The sequence below is a fragment of the Erinaceus europaeus genome, chromosome 1 (genome assembly GCF_950295315.1).
Source record: "Erinaceus europaeus chromosome 1, mEriEur2.1, whole genome shotgun sequence".
Lineage (NCBI taxonomy): Eukaryota > Metazoa > Chordata > Mammalia > Eulipotyphla > Erinaceidae > Erinaceus > Erinaceus europaeus.
This window is the reverse complement of record NC_080162.1, coordinates 209,444,380-209,470,019: the sequence shown is the minus strand read 5'-3', so window position 1 is coordinate 209,470,019 and position 25,640 is coordinate 209,444,380. Positions and strand designations below refer to the sequence as shown.

The 25,640-nt window shown below is 52.4% G+C and overlaps 1 protein-coding gene and 1 long non-coding RNA gene across 3 annotated transcripts in view; one reads left to right on the top strand and one right to left on the bottom strand.

Annotated features, from left to right (window-relative positions):
* The window catches only part of LOC132541340 (uncharacterized), a 1,018,351-nt gene that overhangs the window by 786,647 nt on the left and 206,064 nt on the right, over nt 1-25,640 (top strand). The window lies entirely within an intron of this gene.
* Nucleotides 23,171-25,353, bottom strand: LRATD2 (LRAT domain containing 2). 2 transcript variants are annotated; one of them, XM_016193645.2, is made up of 2 exons: nt 25,093-25,353; nt 23,171-24,445 (listed from the first exon to the last, which is right to left on the bottom strand). In XM_016193645.2, exon 2 carries the CDS (start codon nt 24,332-24,334, stop codon nt 23,411-23,413), a length of 924 nt encoding a protein of 307 aa, XP_016049131.1. In that variant the 5' UTR covers nt 24,335-24,445; nt 25,093-25,353; the 3' UTR covers nt 23,171-23,410. The 2 variants fall into 2 exon arrangements, with proteins under 2 accessions (XP_016049131.1, XP_007535681.1); XM_007535619.3 differs by lacking the exon at nt 25,093-25,353 and adding an exon at nt 24,852-24,979.

Below are 25,640 nucleotides of genomic sequence, written 5' to 3'. Positions count from 1 at the left end.
GGGGGAATGTGGATAAATGTGGGCAGACAGCTGTAAAGATGGCGGCTGGCCCACACCTGCCGCCTTGGGAGAACTGCAGCAATTTTTTGAATCAATATAAAATCACCAGTAAAATTTAAAAAGAATGTGTATATATTTGAATTCTCAGCTGTGAGAACTCTATCCTATCCAACAACAATGACATCAACAATAACAATAATAACTAAAAAAAAAACAGGGCAACAAAAGGGAATAAATAAATATTTTTTAAAATATAGCCTGGAATAGTATAATTTTCTGAATCTCTCTATCTCTCTCTCTCACCTGTCTCTCTCTCTCTAACCTTTATTTAGCTTTGGCTTATGGTAGTGCACAGGATCAAACCTGGAACCTGGGAGCCTCAGGCATGAGACTCTCTTTGCATATCTGTTATGCTATCTCCCCATGCGGAAACACTTAAATCACAATAAAAAGTGAAAGGAAAGTGACCTCCCAGGATGGAGTCTAAAGTACCCTGGCTGAGCAGTCTTTTTGAAGCCAGGGGCTGGCCTCCACAGAGGAAGGACACAGCGACCTCGTAGGTGCACAGGCGCCAAAGTCAGTGGATCTGGAAAGGGAACTGCCACCCCAGCACCTGTGCCTTCAAGCATTTCGAGACTCGCTCAGCGAGGGTCACAGACAGACCCTTACTTTGGCACGCAGAGACACAAAGCCAGCACAGATCTGGAGTTCCAGAAAGCCTGTCCCCCCAGAAAGCTGTGAGCACAGTGAGCTGGGGAACAAGTCCACAGGTGGGGAGTCTGGCGCTCGGCCAATTCCTTCTGGTCCTCGTGAGGCCATCAGGCTGGATGAGGGCGAGTCAGAGGACGGCTGACTACCTCCAGGTCCTCAGCCCTGTGTTCTGATGATGTCCGTACCACCAAAGTCCCATGGCCACACTCATGATTGCAGATTTAAGGCACTTTGAAGACAACAATAAAAATCCCATTTACTTTCTGCAGAGGATGTGTCTGCCTGCCTTGAGCAGGGCCAGGGGAGCATTCAAATAGACTGCTGGAAGTAATTGGGAATTTTCAGCTATTTAAATTGCAGTTCACCCCTGGAAACTCCATTTTATCAAAACTCCTGGTTCATACCTCTTTCCATGTTCAGGTATTCTCCCTAAAGGCTGGCAGGGAATGCGGGTGCCCGGAGGGAGACGAATCCAGAGACAAAACAAAGTTCCTTAAGAGGGCCAAGGCAGGGGGCTGGGAGGTGGCACACCTGGTTGAGCACATTACAATTTACAAGGGCCTGGGTTCAAGACCCCGGTCCCTACCTCCAGGGGAAATGCTTTATAAGTGATGAATCTACAAGAGGTGAGCCAAAAATTATAAAAGTAATAGCTGGGTAATAATCTCTTCACAGAGACCTTTGAAAAGTTCCCACATAATGCAGAGAATTAAAGGCCTGTGTGGAGTTCCAGAACAGTGCACAAAACCTGGAAGCAACCCAGATGCCCAACAACAGATGAACGGCTGAGAAAGCTGTGGTATATATACACAAGGGAATACTATGCAGCTATGAAGAACAATGAACCCACCTTCTCTGACCCATCTTGGATGGAGCTAGAAGGAATTATGTTAAATGAGCTAAGTCAGAAAGACAAAGACGAGTATGGGATGATCCCACTCATCAACAGAAGCTGAGAAAGAAGAACAGAAAGGGAAATTCAAAGCAGGATTTGACAGAATTTGGAGTAGGGCACCAAAGTAAAAAAAAAAAAATGTCTACATTGAGGGTAAGGGTGGATGTTCGATTTCACTATGGGGATGGGGTAGGGGTGGGAGTAGGATGGGACACAGTCTTTTGATGGTGGGAATGGTGATAATTTACACGCCTATCAATTTGTAGTCATATAAATCACTATTTGATTAATATGAGAAGGGAAAAGTTGATTGAATGTCTCAAACTTTTTAACGCACAGACCATAGGCTGAGTCTTTGATATGTTGGCTCTCTTAAAAGCTTAGACCAGGGAGAACAGAAGCAACTGGTGGCACAGCTATAAACAAATAATGTCAAAGGACATAAATTATGGTGATATTGTTTATGATACAGCAAATCCTAACAAAGGGATATTTCAAAGTTAACCCAATGGCCCAATAATGTGATTATAGCAGTAACTATCTATTGCCTTCTTAAAGTTATCCTGCTTCCTCTATAGAGCCTATATTTCCCTCAGTCCTGGAACCTCTAGGGTGGGGCTCACTTTCCTGCATTCTTCTCTCAATTCATACCAAATAATATGGCATCCGCCGATTCCAACCTAATCAACACAAGGAGTACCACCTCAGCATGCTTCACTTCAGACTGTGTCCAGAGACTTCAGACATGGCATGTCAACCCTTCACCCTCATTACTCAGGTGCTACCTTTCCTTTCTTAGGATTCTCTAATTCCATTTCAGGTGGTTCACTTCCTAACAAAGTTCTAAAACCTAGACATAGACCAGGTCCCGTGAGATAGAGCATAGGTTCACATGTATCCACAAATTAGGGCAAAATATATACCTGAAAGCAAAGGTACACAACAGTCTGCAGTGAGTCAGTATAAAGTTCATAATGAAATAGTGTCTACTTAGACTTAGATACCCTCCTGACCTACTTCCTATTACACTTCTCTCACTCACTCCCAAGCTGTCCTTAGCAAAGCAAGGACTGCAAAAGCTGAATAAGGGCAAGAGACTGGCATACTTTAACCATGACTCTTATCAGGCCATTCCATGGGCTGGGGCACTATTTGGGGAGTCCTGAGATTCCCAAACACACATGATGGGCCTAGACCTCGAATAAATCCCTCTCTCCATTGTTAACAGTCATCTCTATCAGGAACAACAAAACAGACCCCTTTGTGGGCCCCCATAGGACCTTGCCCTCAACTGGAATCAACAACGGTAGAGAATGTTCCATCCTCCGAAGGGAGGCTGGACAACATACTCTGTGCTACACTGAGGAAGATGGGTCCCGATATTGGGGCAACTTGAACCGTTCCTACTCACGACCACAGAATGTGAGCTCAGATATACAGGGATGCAGAGGTCATATAGGCTCCTAAACTGAATATGGGCCCCAGATCAGATCAAATCGATGGGGTTTATAGTTAACAATATTTAAGAGCTACTCTCTTCCCTGATCCAGCTTTCTGGTCCTTTTTCCAGCCATGGCATCATCTCCCCAGACAATAACTTGGATCCATCTGCATATCAGATTTCAGGCTCAGGGAAAAAAAAAAACTAGTATAGTCATGGGCCTTTTGGAATATAACTAAAATATGCCTACTAGCTATCTACAAAAGGAGACCCCCCTCAACTCTTTATCTGCTCTAGTCCAGCCTTTAGGTTCACTATTAGTCAACAATTTGTTTGGCGTATGTTAACTTTCTTTTCAGCCACCAGGTTCCAGATGCTAGCGTGATGCCAACCAGACTTCCCTGGACAGACAACCCCACCAATGTGTCCTGGAGCTCCTCTCCCCCAGAACCCTGCCACACTAGGGAAAGAGAGAGGCAGGCTGGGAGTATGGATCCACCTGTCAACGCCCATGTTCAGCGGGGAAGCAATTACAGAAGCCAGACCTTCCACCTTCTGCATCCCACAATGACCCTGGGTCCATGCTCCCAGAGGGATAAAGAACAGGAAAGCTATCAGGGGAGGGGATGGGATACAAAATTCTGGTGGTGGGAATTGTGTGGAGTTGCACCCCTCTTATCCTACAGTTTTGTCAACGTTTCCTTTTTATAAATAAAATAATTTTTTAAAAATAAACAAAAGTCTGTTTTTTTTTTTAGCAACAGCAAATTATACAGGGCACCAATGATCTGTATAAAGGTAAGAAACAGAAGTCCAGACTGGGCAGGGTCTTCAGGCCATTGCTAGCAGCAGATTGAAAGGACTCAAAGAAACCTTGCCATGACAGAAGCTGAAAAACAAGATCAGAAGAGAAAACACAAGTAGAACCTGAACTGGAACTGGCATATTGCACCAAAGTAAAACACTCTGCGGTGGGTGGGTGGGGAGAATACAGGTCCAAGAAGGATTCAGAGGACCTAGTGGGGGTTGTATTGTTATGTGGAAAACTGGGGAATGTTATGCATGGACAAACTATTGTATTGAATGTAAAACACTAATTCCCCAATAAAGAAATTTATAAAAAGAAAAAGAAACCTTGCCGTGAAACGTACAAGAAGAAAGGGCTCATGGCGACGCACCCAGTAGAGCGCACATCACCACGCACACGGTCATGAGGGCCGGGGCTCATGGCGACGCACCCAGTAGAGCGCACATCACCACGCACAGGGTCATGAGGGCCGGGGCAGATGGCGACGCACCCAGTAGAGCGCACATCACCACGCACACGGTCATGAGGGCCGGGGCTCATGGCGACGCACCCAGTAGAGCGCACATCACCACGCACACGGTCATGAGGGCCGGGGCTCATGGCGACGCACCCAGTAGAGCGCACATCACCACGCACACGGTCACGAGGGCCGGGGCTCATGGCGACGCACCCAGTAGAGCGCACATCACCACGCACACGGTCATGAGGGCCGGGGCTCATGGCGACGCACCCAGTAGAGCGCACATCACCACGCACACGGTCATGAGGGCCGGGGCTCATGGCGACGCACCCAGTAGAGCGCACATCACCACGCACACGGTCACGAGGGCCGGGGCTCATGGCGACGCACCCAGTAGAGCGCACATCACCACGCACACGGTCACGAGGGCCGGGGCTCATGGCGACGCACCCAGTAGAGCGCACATCACCACGCACAGGGTCATGAGGGCCGGGGCTCATGGCGACGCACCCAGTAGAGCGCACATCACCACGCACAGGGTCATGAGGGCCGGGGCAGATGGCGACGCACCCAGTAGAGCGCACATCACCACGCACAGGGTCATGAGGGCCGGGGCTCATGGCGACGCACCCAGTAGAGCGCACATCACCACGCACAGGGTCATGAGGGCCGGGGCTCATGGCGACGCACCCAGTAGAGCGCACATCACCACGCACAGGGTCATGAGGGCCGGGGCTCATGGCGACGCACCCAGTAGAGCGCACATCACCACGCACAGGGTCATGAGGGCCGGGGCTCATGGCGACGCACCCAGTAGAGCGCACATCACCACGCACACGGTCATGAGGGCCGGGGCTCATGGCGACGCACCCAGTAGAGCGCACATCACCACGCACACGGTCATGAGGGCCGGGGCAGATGGCGACGCACCCAGTAGAGCGCACATCACCACGCACACGGTCATGAGGGCCGGGGCAGATGGCGACGCACCCAGTAGAGCGCACATCACCACGCACAGGGTCATGAGGGCCGGGGCTCAAACCTTCCTTCCCCCCCTGGGGGTGGGGGATTTATAATAGGTGGAGAAATGCTGCAGTCGTCTTTACTTCTCTGTGTCTGTCTCTATCTCTTTCTGCCTCTCATTTTCTATAAAACTGCCAGGAATAGTGGAGTAACTCTGGTGGAAAAAAAAAGCATAGAAGGATATGTTACCAAAAAGAGACTACCAGCAGCAAATGCCAATTAAAAGAACCTAATAAAAACCAGTGTTAAAAAGCATACATGACACCTGGCATGAAAAGTGGACTGGATGGCACCAGCTGTAATTGTGGGCAGAGAAAGAAAGAATAGCAGGTTTGTGGGCAGTTCAGTTGACATTAAACAATAAAATAAACAAAAATAATAACAAAATAAACAGAGCCTAGCTACACGTGGCATACGATTCGAAGAGTATGCCACATAATTTTGACATCAAATCAGAAAAATACATATGTTAAATCCTGTATAGAGGGCCACAACAACTGAAACTACTAAACTGAATTCAACAACATGCAAAAATGATCAGATCTTTTAAATGAGCGACATGTCATCCAAGCGATACAAGGAATACAAGGTTGGATCAACAAAAGGTTATTGTCATATCATCGTAATAAACCTCAGAAACACAAGATCATCTCAATATTAGGAACACTGTTTGACAAATGTGATTTAGCAAAGCCCGTGATACAATCATTCAACGAAACTAAGTTTGTCAACTGGCTACAGGCACCCACAAATCCAAAGCTGGGTGCTGGTCCACAGCGTTGGCACAGTGGGAAAGGCATTGGACTTCCCAGCACAAGGCCTGGGTTCAGTCCCCGGACACGTGCCAGAGTGAGGAGCCAGCTGTTTCTCCCTCCATCCTCCACCCCCACCGATGAATGGATAACTTTAGAGGTTTATTTTTTATCATGAGAGAGAGGAGAGTAAGAGAGGACACCATAGCACCACTCTGGCCAGGCTGGAGACTGACATGGGCCTTCTTGTGTGAGAGCCCACTGATCTACTCACTGCACTGCCTCCCAGTCACCAAGTAAATCTAAATAATGATGACAGTAATAATACCCCAACAATTCTAAATGATAATAATAATAAATATCCGGCTTATATCTCACATTAGCTGAAAGACTGAACATTTTTGCCCTAAGGTTAAGACTGAATGAGCTAGATATCTATTCTTGACATTTCTTTTTTTTTTTTTTTAATATTTATTCCCTTTTGTTGCCCTTATTGTAGTTATTGTTGTCGTTGTTGATGTTGTCATTGTTGGATAGGACAGAGAGAAATGGAGAGAGGAGGGGAAGACAGAGAGGGGAAGAGAAAGACAGACACCTGCAGACCTGCTTCACCGCCTGTGATGCGACTCCTCTGCAGGTGGGGAGCCGGGGGCTCGAACCGGGATCCTTACACAGGTCCTTGCGCTTTGTGCCACGTGCGCTTAACCTGTTGCGCTACCACCCGACTCCCTATTCTTGACATTTCTATTCATGATTGTCCTTGATGTTCTTGTTAGCGCATTTAAGCAAGGAAAAATAATTAAAGGGACCTGAAAGGAAGGAACAAAATTCATCTCTGCTGGCTACCAACTAAAACAAGGAGTTGAGTTGATTCAATGACAAATATTAAGACAAATGATGAGTTAAGCAAGGATACAGCATGCAAAATTTGTATCTTAAACTCAAATATATTTCTATGCAGTAGAATGAACTATCTAAAAATCTAAAAACAACTGTATTTGTAGTTGCATTGTAGCCCTAGGGAACTGATAAACACACAGAGCTTAGACGTGACATGCGACAATGCCATCACACATCTTAGTAATTACTGAAAATGCTTGAACTTACTGTTTCTGTCCAATCACTGACATAATGTCAAAAGACAGACGTATGTTTCTGCTTGAACTATCATAGCAGCATCTGGGAGACTGGCAGCTTTATGGCCAGAAACTAAGTTCTCAACACCCTGGCTCAGGTTCTGGGACTAAATCAACATCCATTTTCTAAAATTCTGAAAGCAAGAAGTCCAATGTCAGAATATAAGTCTGACTGAATTCTGGCCAGTCCACACTTAGTGGGCTGTAGACAGTCACCTTTTGTTGTGTATGCTCACATGTTAGCAAGAGAGACTGCCAGGCAGTGAAGCACCTGGTCGCTCCTACACAACACCGTGCACGAGGACCCGGGTTCTCTCCATGCCACCAAAAAGCACAGGCAAACCAGACAGAAAAAGAAATAGTCACTAGGAAAAATAAAGTCACTGAGTTGTACATGTACTGAAAAAAAAAAAAAGAGGGGACAGGTGGTGCTGTGCACAAGGACCCAGGTTTAAGTCCCTGCTCCCCACTTTCAGTGGGGAAGCTTTGCAAATGGTGAGGCAGGTGTCAGGTGTCTTTCTCTGCCCCCCTGGAGTCTCAATTTCCCTCTGTCCTATTGAATGAAATGGGGGTGGGGGTTGGCCACCAAGAGCATTTGGATTTGTGGTGCTGGCACTGAGCTCCAGCAATAACCCTGGAGACAAAAAAAACAAAATGAAACAAAACAAAACAAAACAGGGGGAGGTGGGGGAAGGGCAGGGAAGGGGAGGGAAAGGAACACAGAACCTCTGGTCTCTTCTCACAAGAACACTGATTCCATAACGGGGGTGGAGACTGTGCTTCCTGGTCACCTGCAAGCCTAGTGACCTCTCAGAGAACCTCCCTCCATACACCATGTTGGCGGTTAGGCCTTCCACAGATGGCCCTGTGGGAGAGGAAGCATTCCATCCAGGGCAGTAGGTATCACGGCCTCTGCTTCATAGGGAAGAAACCCAAGCTGAGTGGAGTGAACACAGGACAAAACAGCAAATGCATATATATGCAAAGGCGGTCAAGAGGAGATTCCTTAAGATATTGGCATTTCTACACAGTGACGTGTGTCCTGTAATCATAGTAATGGGAGGGGTAGGCCTCGGACGGCCTCAGTTCAAGTCCACCTTCTACCAGGTACTAACTTTGGCAGCTGGGGTAAATTATTTAGTTGCTTAAAGGTCAAATTTTGTTTTCTTGTAAAATTCTCTCATTTTTTTTTACTTTTCTTTCTCATTAATATTATTGTTATTATTGTTGTTGTTATTATTGTTGTTATTGATTATTGTTGTTGTTATTGATGTCGTCATTGTTGGATAGGACAGAGAGAAATGGAGAGAGGAGGGGAAGACAGAGGGGGGAGAGAAAGACAGACACCTGCAGACCTGCTTCACCACCTGTGAAGCGACTCCCCTGCCGGTGTGGAGCCGGGGGCTCGCACCCGGATCCTTAGAAGCCAGTCCTTGCGCTTTGCACCACCTGAGCTTAATCCCTGCACTACCGCCTGACCCTGCAAAAGTATTTCTAATTTCATAGATTGGTTGTGAATATTAAATGACAAATGCCTTTTCTTTCCTTCTCTCTCTCTTTTTTTTTCTTTCTTCAAACTTTGGCCTGCTCTAGGCCACATTTTCATCCAGAGAGGGAGAGACAGAGACAGAGAGAGAGACACAGAGAGAGCAGGAGTCACACACAGAGAGGCACAGCTTTCTCTTTTTTTAATGTTTATTTATTTTTAATATTTATTTATTCCCTTTTGTTGCCCTTGTTTTATTGTTGTAGTTATTATTGTTGTCGTTGTTGGATAGGACAGAGAGAAATGGAGAGAGGAGGGGAAGACAGAGGGGGGAGAGAAAGACAGACACCTGCAGACCTGCTTCACCACCTGTGAAGCGACTCCCCTGCAGGTGGGGAGCCGGGGGCTCGAGCCGGGATTCTTACACAGGTCCTTGTGCTTTGCGCCACATGCGCTTAACCCACTGCGCCACTGCCCGGCTGCCGAGGCACAGCTTTCTCTGGAGCTATAGCAGGTCCTGCACAACCCTGGGTCTCCACTCAAGCCGCAGGCTCGCAAGGCAGGCGCCCTGCTGGCAAGATGTCTCCACAGCCCAGAGACTGATGCTCCAAGGCTCCCAGTCCCGGTGAGTGAAAAGTCAGACTCTCACTCCCAGCACAGTCACTGAGTTTAGAGGCGGCGCCTATGTCCTGACCCCACTCTTCAGATGGGGACAGAGATTGCTTCTTAGATGGTGTGTCCTGCAGGCCCAGCCCAAAGTGGCCTCTGGCTCCTGCTGTCTTCCATTGGTCATACTTTCTCTCCAAATCATTTATGTATTTTTGCTTCAGCAAATATTCTCTCTCTCTTTAAAGGTAGTGGTATTTATTCTTCTCTCTCTCTCTCTCTCTCTCTTTTTTGCCTGCACACTGCTCAGTTCTGGTTTATGTTGGTGTGGAGGACTGAACCTGGGACTTTGGAGTCTCAGGCATGAGTCTCTTTGCAGAACCATTATGCCATCCACCCCTGCCCTGAGCAAGCTGTTCTCAAGAAGCTAACTTTTCCAGCTTTGTGCTTTATCAGTTTGAAGACAAGAGCAGAGTTGTCATCTCGGAATAATCAACGAGTTGAGTCAGATCTTTGACCTAAAGTTGACCACTACATTTATATTTATTTATTTATTTATTTATTTATTTATTTATTTATTTATTTTACCCGCGCACTGCTCAACTCTGGCTTATGGTGGTGCAGGGGATTGAACCTGGGACTTTGGAGCCCGAGGCATGAGTCTCATTGCATAACCACTACTTCCCTGGAATAAAAGGACACATACACTTCCCCAGTCATGTAGACACTTTTCAGTGCCTAGATAGGTCCAAAATCAGAATTTGGAAACTAGACTCTGTTCCATCGTCATAGTTTTTGTTTGTTTTATTTAATCTTTTGTTTATTATCTTTATTTATTTATTGGATAGAGACAGCCAGAAATGGAGAGGGAAGAGGGAGATAGAGAGGGAGAGAGACAGAGAAACCCCTGCAGCCCTGCTTCACCACTCACGAAGCTTTCCCCCTCCAGGTGGGGACCAGGGGCTTGAACCTGGGTCCTTGTGCACTGTGATGTGAGCGCTTAACCAGGGCACCGCCATTCGACCCCCATGGCCATGGCTCTGTTCTGTGACTGTGCCATTGTAAATTAAAATCTCAAGTTTGATCATTTATAGTATGTGACCTTGGGGAAAGTCATCCTCTACTTCTTGAACCACCTGCTCTGGAGTGACAGGAAACTAACACTCACAGAGCTGCTGACGATGCCCCTGCCTGCACCTGATCATGACCTTGACCACGACCTTGTGCAGGGCTGCAGTTGTGAGAACACACATGGGGGTGTTAACGTGTGCTGACAGAACAGACCTCAAACAGACTTTCTGGCTTCTTCCCACACAAAGACCACTAGTTTCATCTGCTCTGTTCCTACCTTTGGGTTCCTGTTGATTAAACACTTGGTCCTGCTTTATATCTTACTGCCTTTCAGCCACCAAATTGCAGATGCTGTCATGACACCACCCTGACCCCCCAGGGCAGAAGGCATCACCCATGTGTCCTGGAGCCTCCCCTCCCCAGAGCCCTGCCCCACTAGGGAAAGACAGAGACAGGCTGGGGTTGTGGATCCACCTGCCAACACCCATGTCCAGTGGAGAAGCAATGACAGAAGCCAGAACTCCCACCTTCTGCTCCCCATAAAGATCTCTGGTCCATCCTCCCAGAGGGATAAAGAACAGGGAAGCTTCCAATGGAGGGGATGGTGGAGCTCTGGTGGTGGGAACTGTGTGGAATTGTACCCCTGTGATCTTACAATTTTGCTAATCACCAACAATAACAAAACTAAAAAAAAAAATAAGTACTATATATAGATTCAAGGACAGTTGGACAACCCCACTTTTTCATATATCTATAATTTAGTAATAAATAAATTTACACGCTGACAAGGACACCGGGTGACCGAGGTGCGAGTGCTCAGGGAGCAGCTGCTGTCAGCTGCCCTAGAAGCATCTGGGACACCCAGAGGAGAGATGGCGTCTGACTCTGTGACTGAGCTTCCCACAGGACTCCACGTGACCTTCAGATGCTGCTTCAGGCTCTAGGCTCACTTCCTTCACCTGAGGGATTTGCACACCCAGCTGCCAGGGTAGCTGGTTACTGACACTGTGGTGATTCAAACTTAAGGTGGGTGTAAGAATGGAGAGCCTCCCCAATAAATAAATAAATAAATAAATAAATAAATAAATAAATAAATAGAATGGAGAGCCAGACTGGTGCTTATGAGAGGCAGACAGGGTGAGGGGGGAGATAGGGGAGAAGAGAGGGAGGGGGAGAGGTTGGGGAGGGGGAGGGGAAAATGGAGGGGAGGGGAGAGGGATAGGGGAAGAGGGAGGGGAAGAGGGAAGGAGGGGAGAGGGAGGTGATGAGGGAGGGAAGGGGAGGGGAGAGGGAGGTAGGAGACTACTTGTAGGGTTCTAGAAATCTGACATATAACCTGTGCTTAGTAGCTGGGGCTTCTGTTTGCTTGCTCACTTGTGGCTTTGCATGTTGATTTTAACCAGAGGCCCCGCAGACCACACTCCCCCCTCTTCCTGTCCCAGGTAGGAGAGACATCAAGGAGTATGTTACTTGCTTTTTTCCTGAGGCTCAATGTCTACACTTAAGGAGAACAGCAAAGTCCCTGAGAGAGCAGAACAAGAGAATGTGTGAAGAGTGAGGGTCTGGTCCCCTGAGGTCACAGACCAGAGACCGGTTGGAGAGGCCTAGGCCTGTGCTCCCCAGTGCCCTCAGCCGGGCCCTCCCAGAGTCCATTACTGGGTGCAGACTCCTCTCTGACCTCACAGCCAGGAGCTGTGGTGACACCCAGCACCCAGCACCCAGCGGGGCTGCTCCCTGCCCCACCCGCCCGACCCAGAGCGCCAAATGTTTTCTGCTGAGATGCAGCTTCCCGAGTTCTGGTGCTCCCCAGGACTCCTCGCGAACACTCACCTACTCCTTGTTCTGTATTCTTTTTACTTTATATTATTTTCATATTTATTCACTGATTTATTTTTTGCTGCCACAAGGGTTACTGCTGGAGCCCTGTTCCTGCACTATGAATCCTCCACTCCTGGTGGCATCCCCCCCCCCCCCATTTAATTTTCTGTCTACTTTCATGGGACAAGACAGAGAGAAAATGAGAGGGGAGGGAGACAGAGAGGGAAAGAAAGAGAGAGTCAGCTGCAGCCCTGCTTCACCACTCATGAAGCTTCCCCCTACAGATGGGGACCAAGGGCTTGAACCCAGGTCCTTACACACAGTAATGTGTATAATGTGAACACTGAACCAGGGGCTACCACCTGGTTAATAATAATATTATTATTATTTTCAGAGCTCTGCTTGGCTCTGGCTGATGGTGGTGCAGGGGATTGAACCTGGGACTTCAGAGCCTCAGGCGTGAGTCTGTTTGTTGGATAGTATGTCAGCTCCTCTCCCCCTACCACCCTCCCTCCGGGGCATTGGTGGTTCAGTAGTAGAATTCTCACCTGCTCCGCCCCCTCTCCTTGTCACACCCTAATCTTCACCAGTCACTTTTCTCTCCACCCTCTCTATGTCACATCCTGTTCACACCCTACTTGGGAAGTATATATAAAGACAACATTGTTCGTTTTAGTTAGTTTTAGTTTAGCTTAGCTCAGCTTAGATGGTGCTGTGTCCTGCATGAATAAAGAGATACTGCCTACAGCTCAACCATGAGTACCGGGTCGTCTGTCTCCCGTCAGTGAAGCTCGGCCCGGCATCTGTTCACATAACCATTATGCTACCTACCCTGCCACACATTGACCTGTTCTTCCCCATCGTTTTTATTCATGTTGGTGATAGCTACTTTTATTATTCTTTTTCTTTTTCGAAATCCATTCTTAGTCTCTAATCTCCCTGACTCAAGGTCCCTGCCTGGTCACCAGTTCTAGTAAACAGTGACCCCATGTGGCAGGCCCTCCCCTCCCCCACTCTTTCTCTGTAAGAAAAATAAATTGGGGGGGGGGGGCGCACCAGGACCAGTGGAGTTGTTGTGCAGGCTCTCACCCCTTGTTAACATTGGTGGCAAGAAAGAAAGATTATGTATCTGTTCTGTGACTATGTCACAACCTTCATTTATAGTGATGATAACTTAGTCTTCTGGTTAAGAGTAAGCCCTCGGGTGGGGTGCCATAATGGTCCTGCAGATGGCTCTCATGCCTGGTAATCCAAGTGAAGTCCTGGGTTCAATCCTCCACCCCACACAGTGTTCTGGTAAAAATAAATAAATACATTCCCTGGAGCCAGTCTGATTATATTTGAAATGTCTTGATTCCAGTATAGTTTATTGAAGTATCTCTTATCTTAGCAACCCAAAAAAATCCCTTGATTTCTTGTTAAAAACAAGCCTCATCGCCTAACTGCAGTTGAGAGCCTGCTCAGCATCTCACCTTTGCCTTGTGGAGTAGCTACTTCCACACAAGAGGACTTCCTGGAGTCCAGTGACCTGAACCCACAGCTTCAAGACAAGGTGAGGTCATGACTGAGGCTGAGGCTGGGCCTAGCCAGGCAAAGCTGTCTCCACACCAGGGGCTCTGAGAGCTCAGCCAGGCAGTGTCTGCAAAGCTACCCTAGGGGCCATGCAGGGGGCACTGGAGATGGTCACCTCAGGCTCCCCATCTGGGGGGGGCCTGTACAGGTGGGGGCAGGTGAAGGTTGGATATGTGGATCTGTACAGGTGGGGGCAGGTGAAGGCTGGCCATGGGGGGCTGTACAGGTGGGGGCAGGTGAAGGCTGGCCATGGGGGGCTGTACAGGTGGGGGCAGGTGAAGGCTGGCCATGGGGGGCTGTACAGCTGGGGGCAGGTGAAGGCTAGCCATGGGTGGCTGTACAGGTGGGGGCAGGTGAAGGCTGGATATGGGGGGCTGTACAGGTGGGCAGGTGAAGGCTGGCCATGGGGGGCTGTACAGCTGGGGGCAAGTGAAGGCTGGCCATGGGGGGCTGTACAGGTGGGGGCAGGTGAAGGCTGGATATGGGGGGCTGTACAGGTGGGCAGGTGAAGGCTGGCCATGGGGGGCTGTACAGCTGGGGGCAAGTGAAGGCTGGCCATGGGGGGGCTGTACAGGTGGGGGCAGGTGAAGGCTGGCCATGGGGGGCTGTACAGGTGGGCAGGTGAAGGCTGGCCATGGGGGGCTGTACAGGTGGGCAGGTGAAGGCTGGCCATCGGGGGCTGTACAGGTGGGCAGGTGAAGGCTGGCCATGGGGGGCTGTACAGCTGGGGGCAGGTGAAGGCTGGCCATGGGGGCCTTGTACAGGTGGGGGCAGGTGAAGGCTGGATATGGGGGGCTGTACAGGTGGGGGCAGGTGAAGGCTGGCCATGGGTGGCTGTACAGGTGGGGCAGGTGAAGGCTGGCCATGGGTGGCTGTACAGGTGGGGGCAGGTGAAGGCTGGCAATGTCGGGCTGTACAGGTGGGGGCAGGTGAAGGCTGGCCATGGGGGGCTGTACAGGTGGAGGCAGGTGAAGGCTGGCCATGGGGGGCCTTGTACAGGTGGGGTAGGTGAAGGCTCTCCATGGGTGGCTGTACAGGTGGGGGCAGGTGAAGTCTGGCCATGGGGGGCTGTACAGGTGGAGGCAGGTGAAGGCTGGCCATGGGGGGCTGTACAGGTGGGGGCAGGTGAAGGCTGGCCATGGGGGGCTGTACAGCTGGGGGCAGGTGAAGGCTGGCCATGGGGGGCCTTGTACAGGTGGGGGCAGGTGAAGGCTGGCCATGGGGGGCTGTACAGGTGGGGGCAGGTGAAGGCTGGCCATGGGGGTGCTGTACCCATGAGGCAGGTGAAGGCTGACCATGGGGGGCCTTGTACAGGTGGGGCAGGTGACGGCTGGCCATGGGGTGGTGTAGCTGGGCTTGGGGCAGTCAGGGAGGGCCTGGATGTCGCCCAGTGTCACTGCCTATGGGAAGGGCCTGCAGAACTAGGACAAGCAGCACAACCTTCTCCGCCTCCCCTACGGACTCCTCAGGCCAACCTACCTGTTTGGTCTTCCCTCCCACTGATCCAGGGCCACGTCAGATTCAGGGTCCAGCTTCATAATGAATAATCCGGCGTAAGTGACACGGATTAATTATATTGAAGCAGAATGACTAGCGATGTCTACAACCAACCCTGCAGGTGGGGACCGGGGACTTGAACCCAGGAACTTGCACACTGTAGTGTGTGGCTTCAGCAGCTATGCCCCTGCCTGCCTGAGGTTCCTTTATACAGTGAAGATCATTCAGCAACAAAGGAAGGTCTCACCATAGTAGCAAAATGCAGCAGAAGGGTATCATGCACAACAAATCAGAATGAAAAAGAAAGGTTCTGGATGATTTCACCCTTGAATGCAGTGTAAGGAGAAGTGTGGGGCTCCCCCACTTAAGTGCACACCGTACTAAGCGCAAGAATCCACACAAGGATCGGAGTTCAAGCCCCAACTCCCCACCTGTGGGTGGAGGGGACATTTCACAAGTGGTGAAGCAGGTCTGCAGTTGTCTCTCTCCCTCTACCTCCCCTTCCTCTCTCAATCTCTCTGTCCTGTCCAATAAAACGGAAAAAAAAAAAAAAATAGCCCCCAGGAGCAATGGATTAGTAGTGCTGAGCTCCAGTGATAACCCTGGAAGGGGAAAAAAAGAGGAAGTCAGAATGAAAAGGTACTGGGTGATTGTGCCCTGAGCACAGCCTAAGGCCACAGGACTGTGGACAGACAGAATAAAAGACAGAAATCAGTGGGCAGTGGGCAGAGAACTGGTCATCTGAGGAGATAAGCATCTGAGGGAGGGAGGAAGGTGGACAAACAGAAGGTGATGGGTAAAAAAGCGTCATCAAGGGGGCCGGGCGGTGGTGCACCTGGTTGAGTGCACGTTACAAAGCACAAGGACCCGGGTTCAAGTCCCAGGTCCCCTCCTGCAGGGGAGAAGCTTTGTGAGTGATGAAGCAGGGCTGCAGGTGTCTCTCTGCCTCTCTATCTCCCCCCTTCCCTCTTGATTTCTGGCTGTCTATCCAGTAAGTAAATAAAAGGTGATAAAAAATTTAAAAAAAAATCATCAAGAAAGCGTTAAGCAACCTTAGTCCACTGAGGAGGCGTGAGGACAGCGGCCTACACCCAGACCTCCCCAAATACACAAAGTGAGTTCGGGAGTGACTTGGCGATGGTGTGCAACACTGAGAGTGAGTGCACCTCAGGCCACCGTGCCCTCACAGTGAATCCGAGTGCAGACACTGAAATAGAGTTGAGCTAGGGGGCTGGGCGGTGTACTGGGCAGCGTGTCTGCCACCACAGGCAAGGACCCTGCTCCCATCTGTGGGTGGGGAGCTTCGTGAATGGTGAGCCCTGCCTGTAGGTCTCTCTCTCCCAATGGCTTTTCTTTTGGCCTTCAGGGTTATTGCTGGGGCTCAGTGCCAGGACTATGAATCCACTCTCCTGGAGGACATTTTCCCATGTTATTGGACAGAAATTGAGAGGAGGAGAGAGGGAGGGAGACACCTGCAGACCTGCTTCACAGCTCATCAAGTGGATCCTCTGCAGGTGGAGAGTGGAGGCTCGAACCCGGATCCTTGTGTCTAGCACCATGTGCGCTTAACTGGGCGTGCCACTGCCGGCTCCCTCAATGTTGTCTGTCTCTGTATACGAAAAGGAAGGAAAAGATGGTGGCTGCGAATTCTTGCAAGTGCAGGAACCCTAGGGCAAGCACCAAACCCTACAGTCAGGTACTTGGGGAGAGGCTCTCGTACCCTGAGCTCTGGTGGCAAAAAAGCAAACAGAACCCAAACTTCTTCTTCTTCTAGCGTTTGCCAGAACCCAAACTGAGTCAGCATTTCTCACCTCTGAGATCAGCAAATGCTACAAGTACAGCCAGGTACTTGGGGAGCGGCTCTCATACCCTAGCGGGGAGAGCACACTGGTGAAACCATTGCTCAAACAGGCTGTCATTGTGAAGGCAGCTGGAAATGCAACTCCAGTTCCAGAATTCTGCCTTGAAGATGTATTCCCCAACTTGTCCTATACCCACAGAAAATGAAGCAAGCTTAGGGGCAGAGACTCTCTCTTTTTTTTATTTCGTTATCGTGCTTGGACTTATAACCCCCGGACTTGTATAAATACCCTGCATTGCCTTGTGCTTTTCATTCTTACATCAGCTCTGCAGATAAAATTGCTACCCGGTTTATTACTTTTTAGACTATTTTTGTGTAATTAATGGTAGGTTACAAGGTTGTAGGGTTCCAAGATATAGTTCCACCACACACGTAACACTTATAAATTTTAAGTTTTTCCAGTAATCTCACTATAAGGAAACAACCCTTTAGCCATCTTTGTGGGTATCGCTCATTTTGGAGAGCCTTTTCAGGGGTCCCTACCACGGTATCCACCTGCAGTAAGCACACCATTGGAGACCTGGGAATGACAGTCTGCTAAGATGACAGTCCAGAGACCTGGGAATGACAGTCTGTTAAGATGTCAGTCCAGAGACCTGGGAATGACAGTCTGCTAAGCACACCAATCCAGAGACCTGGGAATGACAGTCTGTTAAGATGCCAGTCCAGAGACCTGGGAATGTCAGTCTGCTAAGCACACCAGTCCAGAGACCTGGGAATGACAGTCTGTTAAGATGCCAGTCCAAGACCTGGGAATGACAGTCTGCCAAACACGCCAGTCCAGAGACCTGGGAGTGACAGTCTGCTAAGCACACCAGTCTAGAGACCTGGGAATGACAGTCTGTTAAGATGCCAGTCCAAGACCTGGGAATGACAGTCTGCCAAACACGCCAGTCCAGAGACCTGGGAGTGACAGTCTGCTAAGCATACCAGTCCAGAGACCTGGGAATGACAGTCTGCTAAGCACATCAGTCCAGAGACCTGGGAATGACAGTGGGCTAAGCACACCAGTCCAGAGACCTGGGAATGTAAGTCTGTTAAGCACGCCAGTCTAAAGACCTAGGAATGACAGTCTGCTAAGCACACCAGTCCAGAGACCTGGGAATGACAGTCTCCTAAGAACACCAGTCCAAGACCTGGGAATGACAGTCTGCTAAGCACACCAGTGCAGAGATCTGGAAATGACAGTCTGCTAAGCACACCAGTCCAGAGACCTGGGAATGTAAGTCTGTTAAGCACGCCAGTCTAAAGACCTAGGAATGACAGTCTGCTAAGACTCCAGTCCAGAGACCTGGGAATGACAGTCTGCTAAGCACACCAGTCCAGAGACCTGGGAATGGCAGTCTGCTAAGCACACCAGTCCAGAGACCTGGGAATGGCAGTCTGCTAAGACACCAGTCTAGAGACCTGGGGATGACAGTCTGTTAAGATGCCAGTCTGTTAAGATGCCAGTCCAAGACCTGGGAATGACAGCCTGCTAAGACACCAGTCTAGAGACCTGGGAATGACAGTCTGTTAAGATGCCAGTCCAGAGACCTGGGAATGACAGCCTGCTAAGCAGTACAGTCCAGAGACCTGGGAATGACATTCTGCTTAGACTCCAGTTCAGAGACCTGGGAATGACATTCTGCTTAGATTTCAATCCAGAGACCTGGGAGCAGTCTGCACTGCCCGCCAGGTGCATGTTCTGCACTGGACTCACCACACCTTTTTTGTGCAGTTCCTCCGCATTCTACCCAAGCCTGGTAACTTTCAGAGCTCTGAAAACTCTCCGGACTCTCTGCCTAATGAGGCCATCACAGCATTCAGGTCCTAAGTGTGGCTGCCTCCCTGGCCCAGCTGCTCCTGTCAGTGACTGGCACCTGCAAGGCTTATCCTGCCGTTGGCCTCTTTTCCGTAATAAAACTTGCTGCATAGCTGGTCTCTGCCCTTTGTCTGGGGCTCTGACGCCAGTCAGGTGACATGTGGGCTGCTGAGTTTAGAAGCCAAAGCTCACCAGTCTAGGCTCCAAATGAGGTGTGGTTTCCAGCAAGGCTCTCACTGATCCTACAAGCAGTGATCGATTCTTACAAGGTCAGAGAGGGTGGGGGTTTCAGTCACCAAGAAAACTACAGAAATGTCTGCTGGAAGACCACAGGTCAGCCTGGGTGGCTTGGATCTGAGCCAAAAGATATACAAATACTAAGTCACACATATATTTTAGTCACCAGCTATAGATTTTTGGAAACCCTCAGTATTTTTCAAAAGGACTTTTTTTTTTTTTTTTTTTTAAGTAAGACACTGTAAAAGGAAATGGGTTTTAAAATGTCAACCTTTTATTTAACTAAGCACGGCCCTTCATTTTGAAGGAAATGATACAAATCCAAATCGGAACTTCCTTCTCAAGAAGCGGTACAAGAACGTAACATGGGTCTAACTAACAGAATCTTCAACGAAGATTACATAAGGCTTACATAATCCACTGGTGAGTAGAAGTGTGGAATTTGTCGTGTTAGTGAATGTCATTCTCCTCGTGTCTTAAGAATTAAGCTACAAATAAAATGTAGTGGCGAGTTAAATAAACCAGTCAAGTCTATAGTTACCCTGATTCAAAAATTATTTTTCACAAGTAAAATGCAACTGCAAGTAAATCCATTCAATGCCCATGATCACACCAGATTTCACTCTGATTTATAAAAATGGTTGAACAATCACATTATATCAAGTCTTCAACACAGTGAATCCCATTCTGTTAAGAAAAAAATAGAAAAGTAGTAATCCTTGATTTTTCTTCAGTCTTCATAACATATGCTGTATAAAATTAAAGTTTTGCTTCCAAAAATAGGTTTCCACGTGGTTGGGATGTTGTATAGTGATGCTGTTGGGGCCAGGAGCACCAAAGACAGAAGTTCAACCACCGAAAGATTCTTCATAAAAACTAAACATTTCCTTAAATGTCTGGAATAAAGTCTTCTGCTAGGCATTTTAGTGCTACAAAGTCATTTTAAATTAAAATATGGAGCCAGAGGTACAAAAAGTATGAGTTCTTTCAATACAAAAAGTTGTGTAGCTGAAGTTGTGAGGGCCTTTACCACTCAAAGGCCGTCTCGATAAAGTATCTGCCCAAGTAAGAAAATAGAATTTGCCCGACTCCACGTAGCGTCCGTGCCGGCCGGGTGCCCTGCTTTCCCCTGCTAGAGCTTCTGAAGAACGTTGGAATCGGTACTTCTTTCCTTCAAAGAGCATGTGTGATTCACAGTACAAAACAGTTCTAAAGTCTTAGTCCTAGGGAGAAGAAAGTCACTCAATGTACTTTTTTTCTTTAAAAGTGCCAGACGTGATTTACCCACAACACTGCCATCTTGAGGAGAGGAGAGAGACCATGAGGTGGACTCCCTCCCCCCTTCCCTGGAGCTTTCACCTAGCGGCTGTTGTATCACTGAGCTTGTCCCTAAGCCTTGGCATTTCACATCTGCGGCACCCTGTACAACCGCTTCCACTGCATGAGGAAGGTCTGGCGATTCTCGACAATGACTTTCAGACTGTCACCAGGACCCTCTCCTCTGCAGGTGGGGTCTAACAGGGACTCTTCCTTCAGGTGGGCAGCTTCAGAGTGTGGTTCGCAGCAGGATGGTGGCAGTCAGCCAGTGAGGCGGGAGTGGCAAGGAGGGCTGGGGACCCAGCTGAGCCAGGGCTGCAGGGCCTGTGGGCCTGTCCTCCTGCTGTCTGCACACACTGCACCCCCAGGCTGGTGGGCAGCCGGACCACCGATACTCAGGCTTGTCTCCCTTCCCTTCCATGGCGTGGTAACTAGGTCCTGCTAGCTGCTAACAAGGAGCCTAGATCCACACTTCTTGCCGTTTCCCCAGACTCAGGTGTGGTTCCTCTTTAACAGGCACGAGGACCCATTCAGTAATCCCACGATTTTCTATGAACTATGGCCTCAGCTTCCAATTCTGGGAGGGAAAAAACACAACAGAACTGCACAGAGAAAGCTCTTCAAGCCTTACGTAGAGATCTTCAGGCAGGTGAGTTCTAATAGTGGTAACTCAAGAATGAGTCTACCCCGACTAGAAGGAAACAGGTCACAAAAAGACGCCTTCAGTGTGATCGTGGACTCTCCAGACTCAGCCGGTGAAAGGAGAGCTGGAAGAGCCTGTCTGCACTGAAGCCGCCTCCTGAAATGGGCGCACATCCTGAAGGAGCCAATGGGGATGCAGAGGCTGCAAGGTGACATCCTCAGAGTCCAGGGTGCAGCCAGAATGGTGACATCCTGAGTCCAGGGTCCAGCCAGAATGGTGACATCCTGAGTCCAGGGTTCAGGCAGGGTGGTGACATCTCAGTCTCCTGGTTCAGGCAGGGTGGTGACATCTCAGTCTCCTGGTTCAGGCAGGATGGTGACGTCTCAGTCTCCTGGTTCAGGCAGGATGGTGATGTCTCAGTGTCCTGGTTCAGGCAGGATGGTGACATCTCAAGTCTCCTGGTTCAGGCAGGGTGGTGACATTCTAAGTCCAGGGTTCAGGCAGGAGGCACGAGCCACAGAACCATACTGGATGGCCAGCTTGCTGCCCACAGCCCACAGCCCCAGCTCCTGCCTCCACACCTTCAGATCCCACACCCATACACCAGGCAGCTTTTCCTTCTCAGGGACGCCACCGCTCCACTGAGAGACAGCATGCCGGCGAGCATTCTCCAAGGGACAAGGAGACCACAGCAACATACCACCCACACCTGGCCAAGGCGCATTCAACTGATTATCTAGCTATTTAATCAAACACCTTGATTTCAAAGCTGCCTCGAGCCTAAGATCTTACCACCAGCAGAACAAAAACCAACGAGGAGAACATACACCAGCGGGGAAAAACAACTAACCAGCTCAATCCTGCTTTGAAAACCCCTTCAGCGTTCAGCAAAAGGGCTGGAATGGGGAACGGAAGAACTAATTCCTGGTTTCTGCAGTGTGTATATTTTATGAGGTGGCACTTGCGAACCCCACGGGTGACCGACCAGCTGATGAACACAACCAGGAAGGTATAATTAGATCAGACACAAAGCACTATTTTCTCTCCTTTGATAACAAATAACACAGATCTGAATGCTCCACAACAGAAACAAGGAGGCAAAACAGGCCCCTGACAGATGTACCTGGAGCCCAGAGGGGGTGGGTGGAAGAGTCCACAGAAGCTAGGCCCACAAAGTGACTGGCTTGGGGCGGGGGAAGGGTAGCTAAGTCTTCGCAGCTCCTACTCACATAACTGGCGGCGTGTTCCGCAGGGCTGCCCGCATTTGGTCTGTAGCTCGCAGGCCCGTGGTTGCGCCTTTTCACATCCCACGCATGCAAAGAACTAAACCACCCAGGTCACAGCTGCACCAGCTCACAGAAGCCTGGCTGCAAGTGGACCAGCCCTGCACTCGGCTCTGGGATTCCTCCAAGCCCGGCTGGGGGCTGGGGGCTGCGGGACATGGGGGTGGGGTGGGCATCCTGGCTCCCAACTGGCCTTGTGAATCAAGTCAGGACTCAGGTCTGTCAGGCCAGCCCACAGTTCAGACCCAGAGAAGGATGGCACCACGATGGGCAGATGACGGAGGTGCCCTACCTGCCCCTCCTCTGCCTTCCTAGAGAGCAGGCTGCAGCCACAGCCGGCCGCACAACTGCCAGCTCTCCCCTGTTCTCCAAGAGGCTCAGGAGCCCAGATGGGGGCGCAGCCGGTGGAGGGAGGGGGCTGCCACAAGCCAATAGTCCCTTCCCTCCGCCTCCCTCCGTCTCCCTGGGCTCCGCGTTCCCCGCCAGCCCCGGGGGGAGCCGAGGGGGAGGGGACGGGCGGCTGGGCTGCCGCACACAGCTCCTCCCCAGGGCTCCGAGCTCCTCCTGCTCCCAACAATCCCGGGCTCCGGGGGCGCAGAAGGGGCGGGCGGCTCAGGGCTCCCGGGAACGGGACCCGGGGGTGGGCTGGGGGGTGGGGGGCAGGAGACCCGGGAGGGGAGTGCAGCGGCTGCAAACTCCGCCTCCTGCTCCTGCTCCCGGGGCGCGCCCAGCACAGGGGGTCTCCGGGGCTGGCGAGAAGAGGAGAAGGGGGCGCGGCTGCACAACGCCCCACCCCTCGGAGACCCCAGGCTCCCGGCGGCGGCGGCCAGGCCACAAACAGCTCCACCCCCGGGCAGGCCAGGGCTCCCGGGACCCGGAGTGGGGCGCGGCAGCTGCGGCAAATGGCTCCACCCTGCTGCCGGCTTGGGGCTCCCGGGACCGGAGGGGGGCGCGGCGGCGGCTGCAAACAGCTCCACCTGGCGGCTGGCTCAGCGCCCCGCCGCCTCCCGCTCCTCCGCGGGCTCCTCCGGGGGCGTCCTGGGTGCCGGGGCCCCGTCGGCCGGGTCGTCGGTCTCCGAGGGCTGCAGGTGCACGGCGAGCTCCTGCAGCAGCGCGGCGCGGCCGATCTGGTCGTTGCGCCGCCGCTCCATGATGAGGTCCTCCAGGCTCTGGAACTCGAGCGTGTGGCTGCGGTGCGCCGACAGCTGCAGCTGCAGGCGGTAGGGCTGCTTCCCGATGCGCAGCTCGCCGCCGATCTTGAACTCGCGCTTGCCATAGCGGCACCAGGCGGCGAAGCTCTCGGAGCTGCGCCAGCTCAGCTCGCGCTCCCGGGCGCCCACCTGGCCCAGCGCGTTGCGCACCACGGCACCCGGGCTGAGCGGCCGGTAGCGGTACAGGTCGTTGACCACGCGGCCCCGCCGGCCCTGGCTGGCGTCCGTCAGGAAGCTGTTGCTCACCTGCAGCCGGTGCAGGTGCACCACCTGGAAGTCGCCCACGTACACGGCCCAGTGCGGGTACTGCGCCTGCGACACGAACTCCACCAGGTCGCCCGGCCGGCACCTGTTGAGCAGGTTCTCGGGCGTGTAGGTGCTGAGCGCCGCCGAGCCGGGCGCGAAGCTCTTCTGGTAGATGCACTCATCGCGGTAGAAGACCGAGCACTCCACCTCGTGCAGCCGCGGGTCATAGGGCTGCTGCGCGGGGGGCGCGTCCCCGGCTCGGTCTCGGTCTCGGTCCCCGTCCCCATCCGAGCCCTGTGGAGGGGGCGGCGGCGGCGGCTCCAGGTCCTCCTCGTCGTTGGAGAAGATGTAGGACACCCCGATGCGGGGCCCATCGTCGCGGTCCACGCCGGCCGGGTCGGCTGTGGGCACCTCCTTGTAGCTCAGGTGCGTCAGCTTCTCCACCTGGTTGCCCATCTCGCCGGGGGTGGAGGGTCACACGGGCTGGAGAGGGGTCATGGGCGCACGTCCCGGGCGCGGGCGAGGACCACCTGTGTGCGTGCAGAAGGTCGTCCAGCAGAGGGGCGCCTTGCAGAAGAAGAGCAAGAAGGGCTCATGGCTGAGGCCCAGGGGCCGCCCGACTCCACGCTCTGCGGGGCGCATGGGTGCAGCCCCGGGGTCCCGGTCTCCCGCGGCTCGTCCCCCCTCACCCCCCGCCGCCTCCCCCTCCGCCCCACCCCGCCCCGCCGGCGCCCGTTGCATCAGCGCCCCGGCCACTTCCGCCTGCGCCGCACCTGCGAGTCCGGGCAGGCCGGGGGCGCAGCTAAACTTTGCTGCTGCCTCCCCGCCCCGCCCCGCCCCGCCCCGCCCCCCGGAGCCCTCGCCCGAGACCCCCAGGCTGCCCCCGGGACCCTGCAAGGCCTCCTCGGCGCGGCGGGGCAGGTGAACCCGCACCTGGCTCACCTGCGCACCCCCCCCCCCGGGCTCGGGTTACCTGCGCTCCCGGGCTCCGTCGCCGCACCCCGAGACTTGTAGCGCGAGTTGGCGGCTGGGGGCTCCGCAGGCCCTCCGTCCCCGGCGCGGGCGGCGGCGAGGCCGGGCCAGGGGGCCCAAGCGTGTCCTGCGGCGGAGCCCCGAGGACTCGAGAGCGGGGGCGGCGCGAGCACCCCGCACCCGCACCCTACCGGGGGCTCCCCCGCCCCCCAGCCCGCTCTCCCGGGAGCTGGAACACCCACGGGAGGAGAAGGCGGCAGCCCGGCTCGCTGCCTCGCGGCGCCGGCTCCCGCGTGGGCCGGCCGAGCAACAAGCGCCCAACTAGCTCCGGAGCGGGAGCTGGAGGGCCGCGGCTCAGGATCAGGCTCCCGGCGGCCGGGGCGGGAGCTCAGCCCGTGGCATTTAAAGAGACAGACGCTGCTTCCCCCGCTCGGGTCTTCCCGGTGCGGCGCAGGGCTACCGGCATCCCCGCCCGCGCCCCGCCCACCTGGAGGGCCGGGCCCGGGCCAGGCCCCGCCCACAGAGTGCGTCTGGCCACGCCCGCCGGAGCAGCGAGCCCTCCCAGGCCCCGCCCACCGAGCGCGCCTGGCCACGCCCACCGGAGCGGCGAGCCCTCCAGGCCCCGCCCACCAGGCTCAGCGAGCCCTCCCAGGTCCCGCCCGCGGGCTCCTCCCACCAGGCGCCGAGTCCTCCCAGGCCCCGCCCACCAGGGCGCCAGGCCCCGCCCTCACGCGCAGCCGCAGTGAACTTCACCCGCTATCGGCGGGGGGGCGGGGGGGAGCGGTGTGCG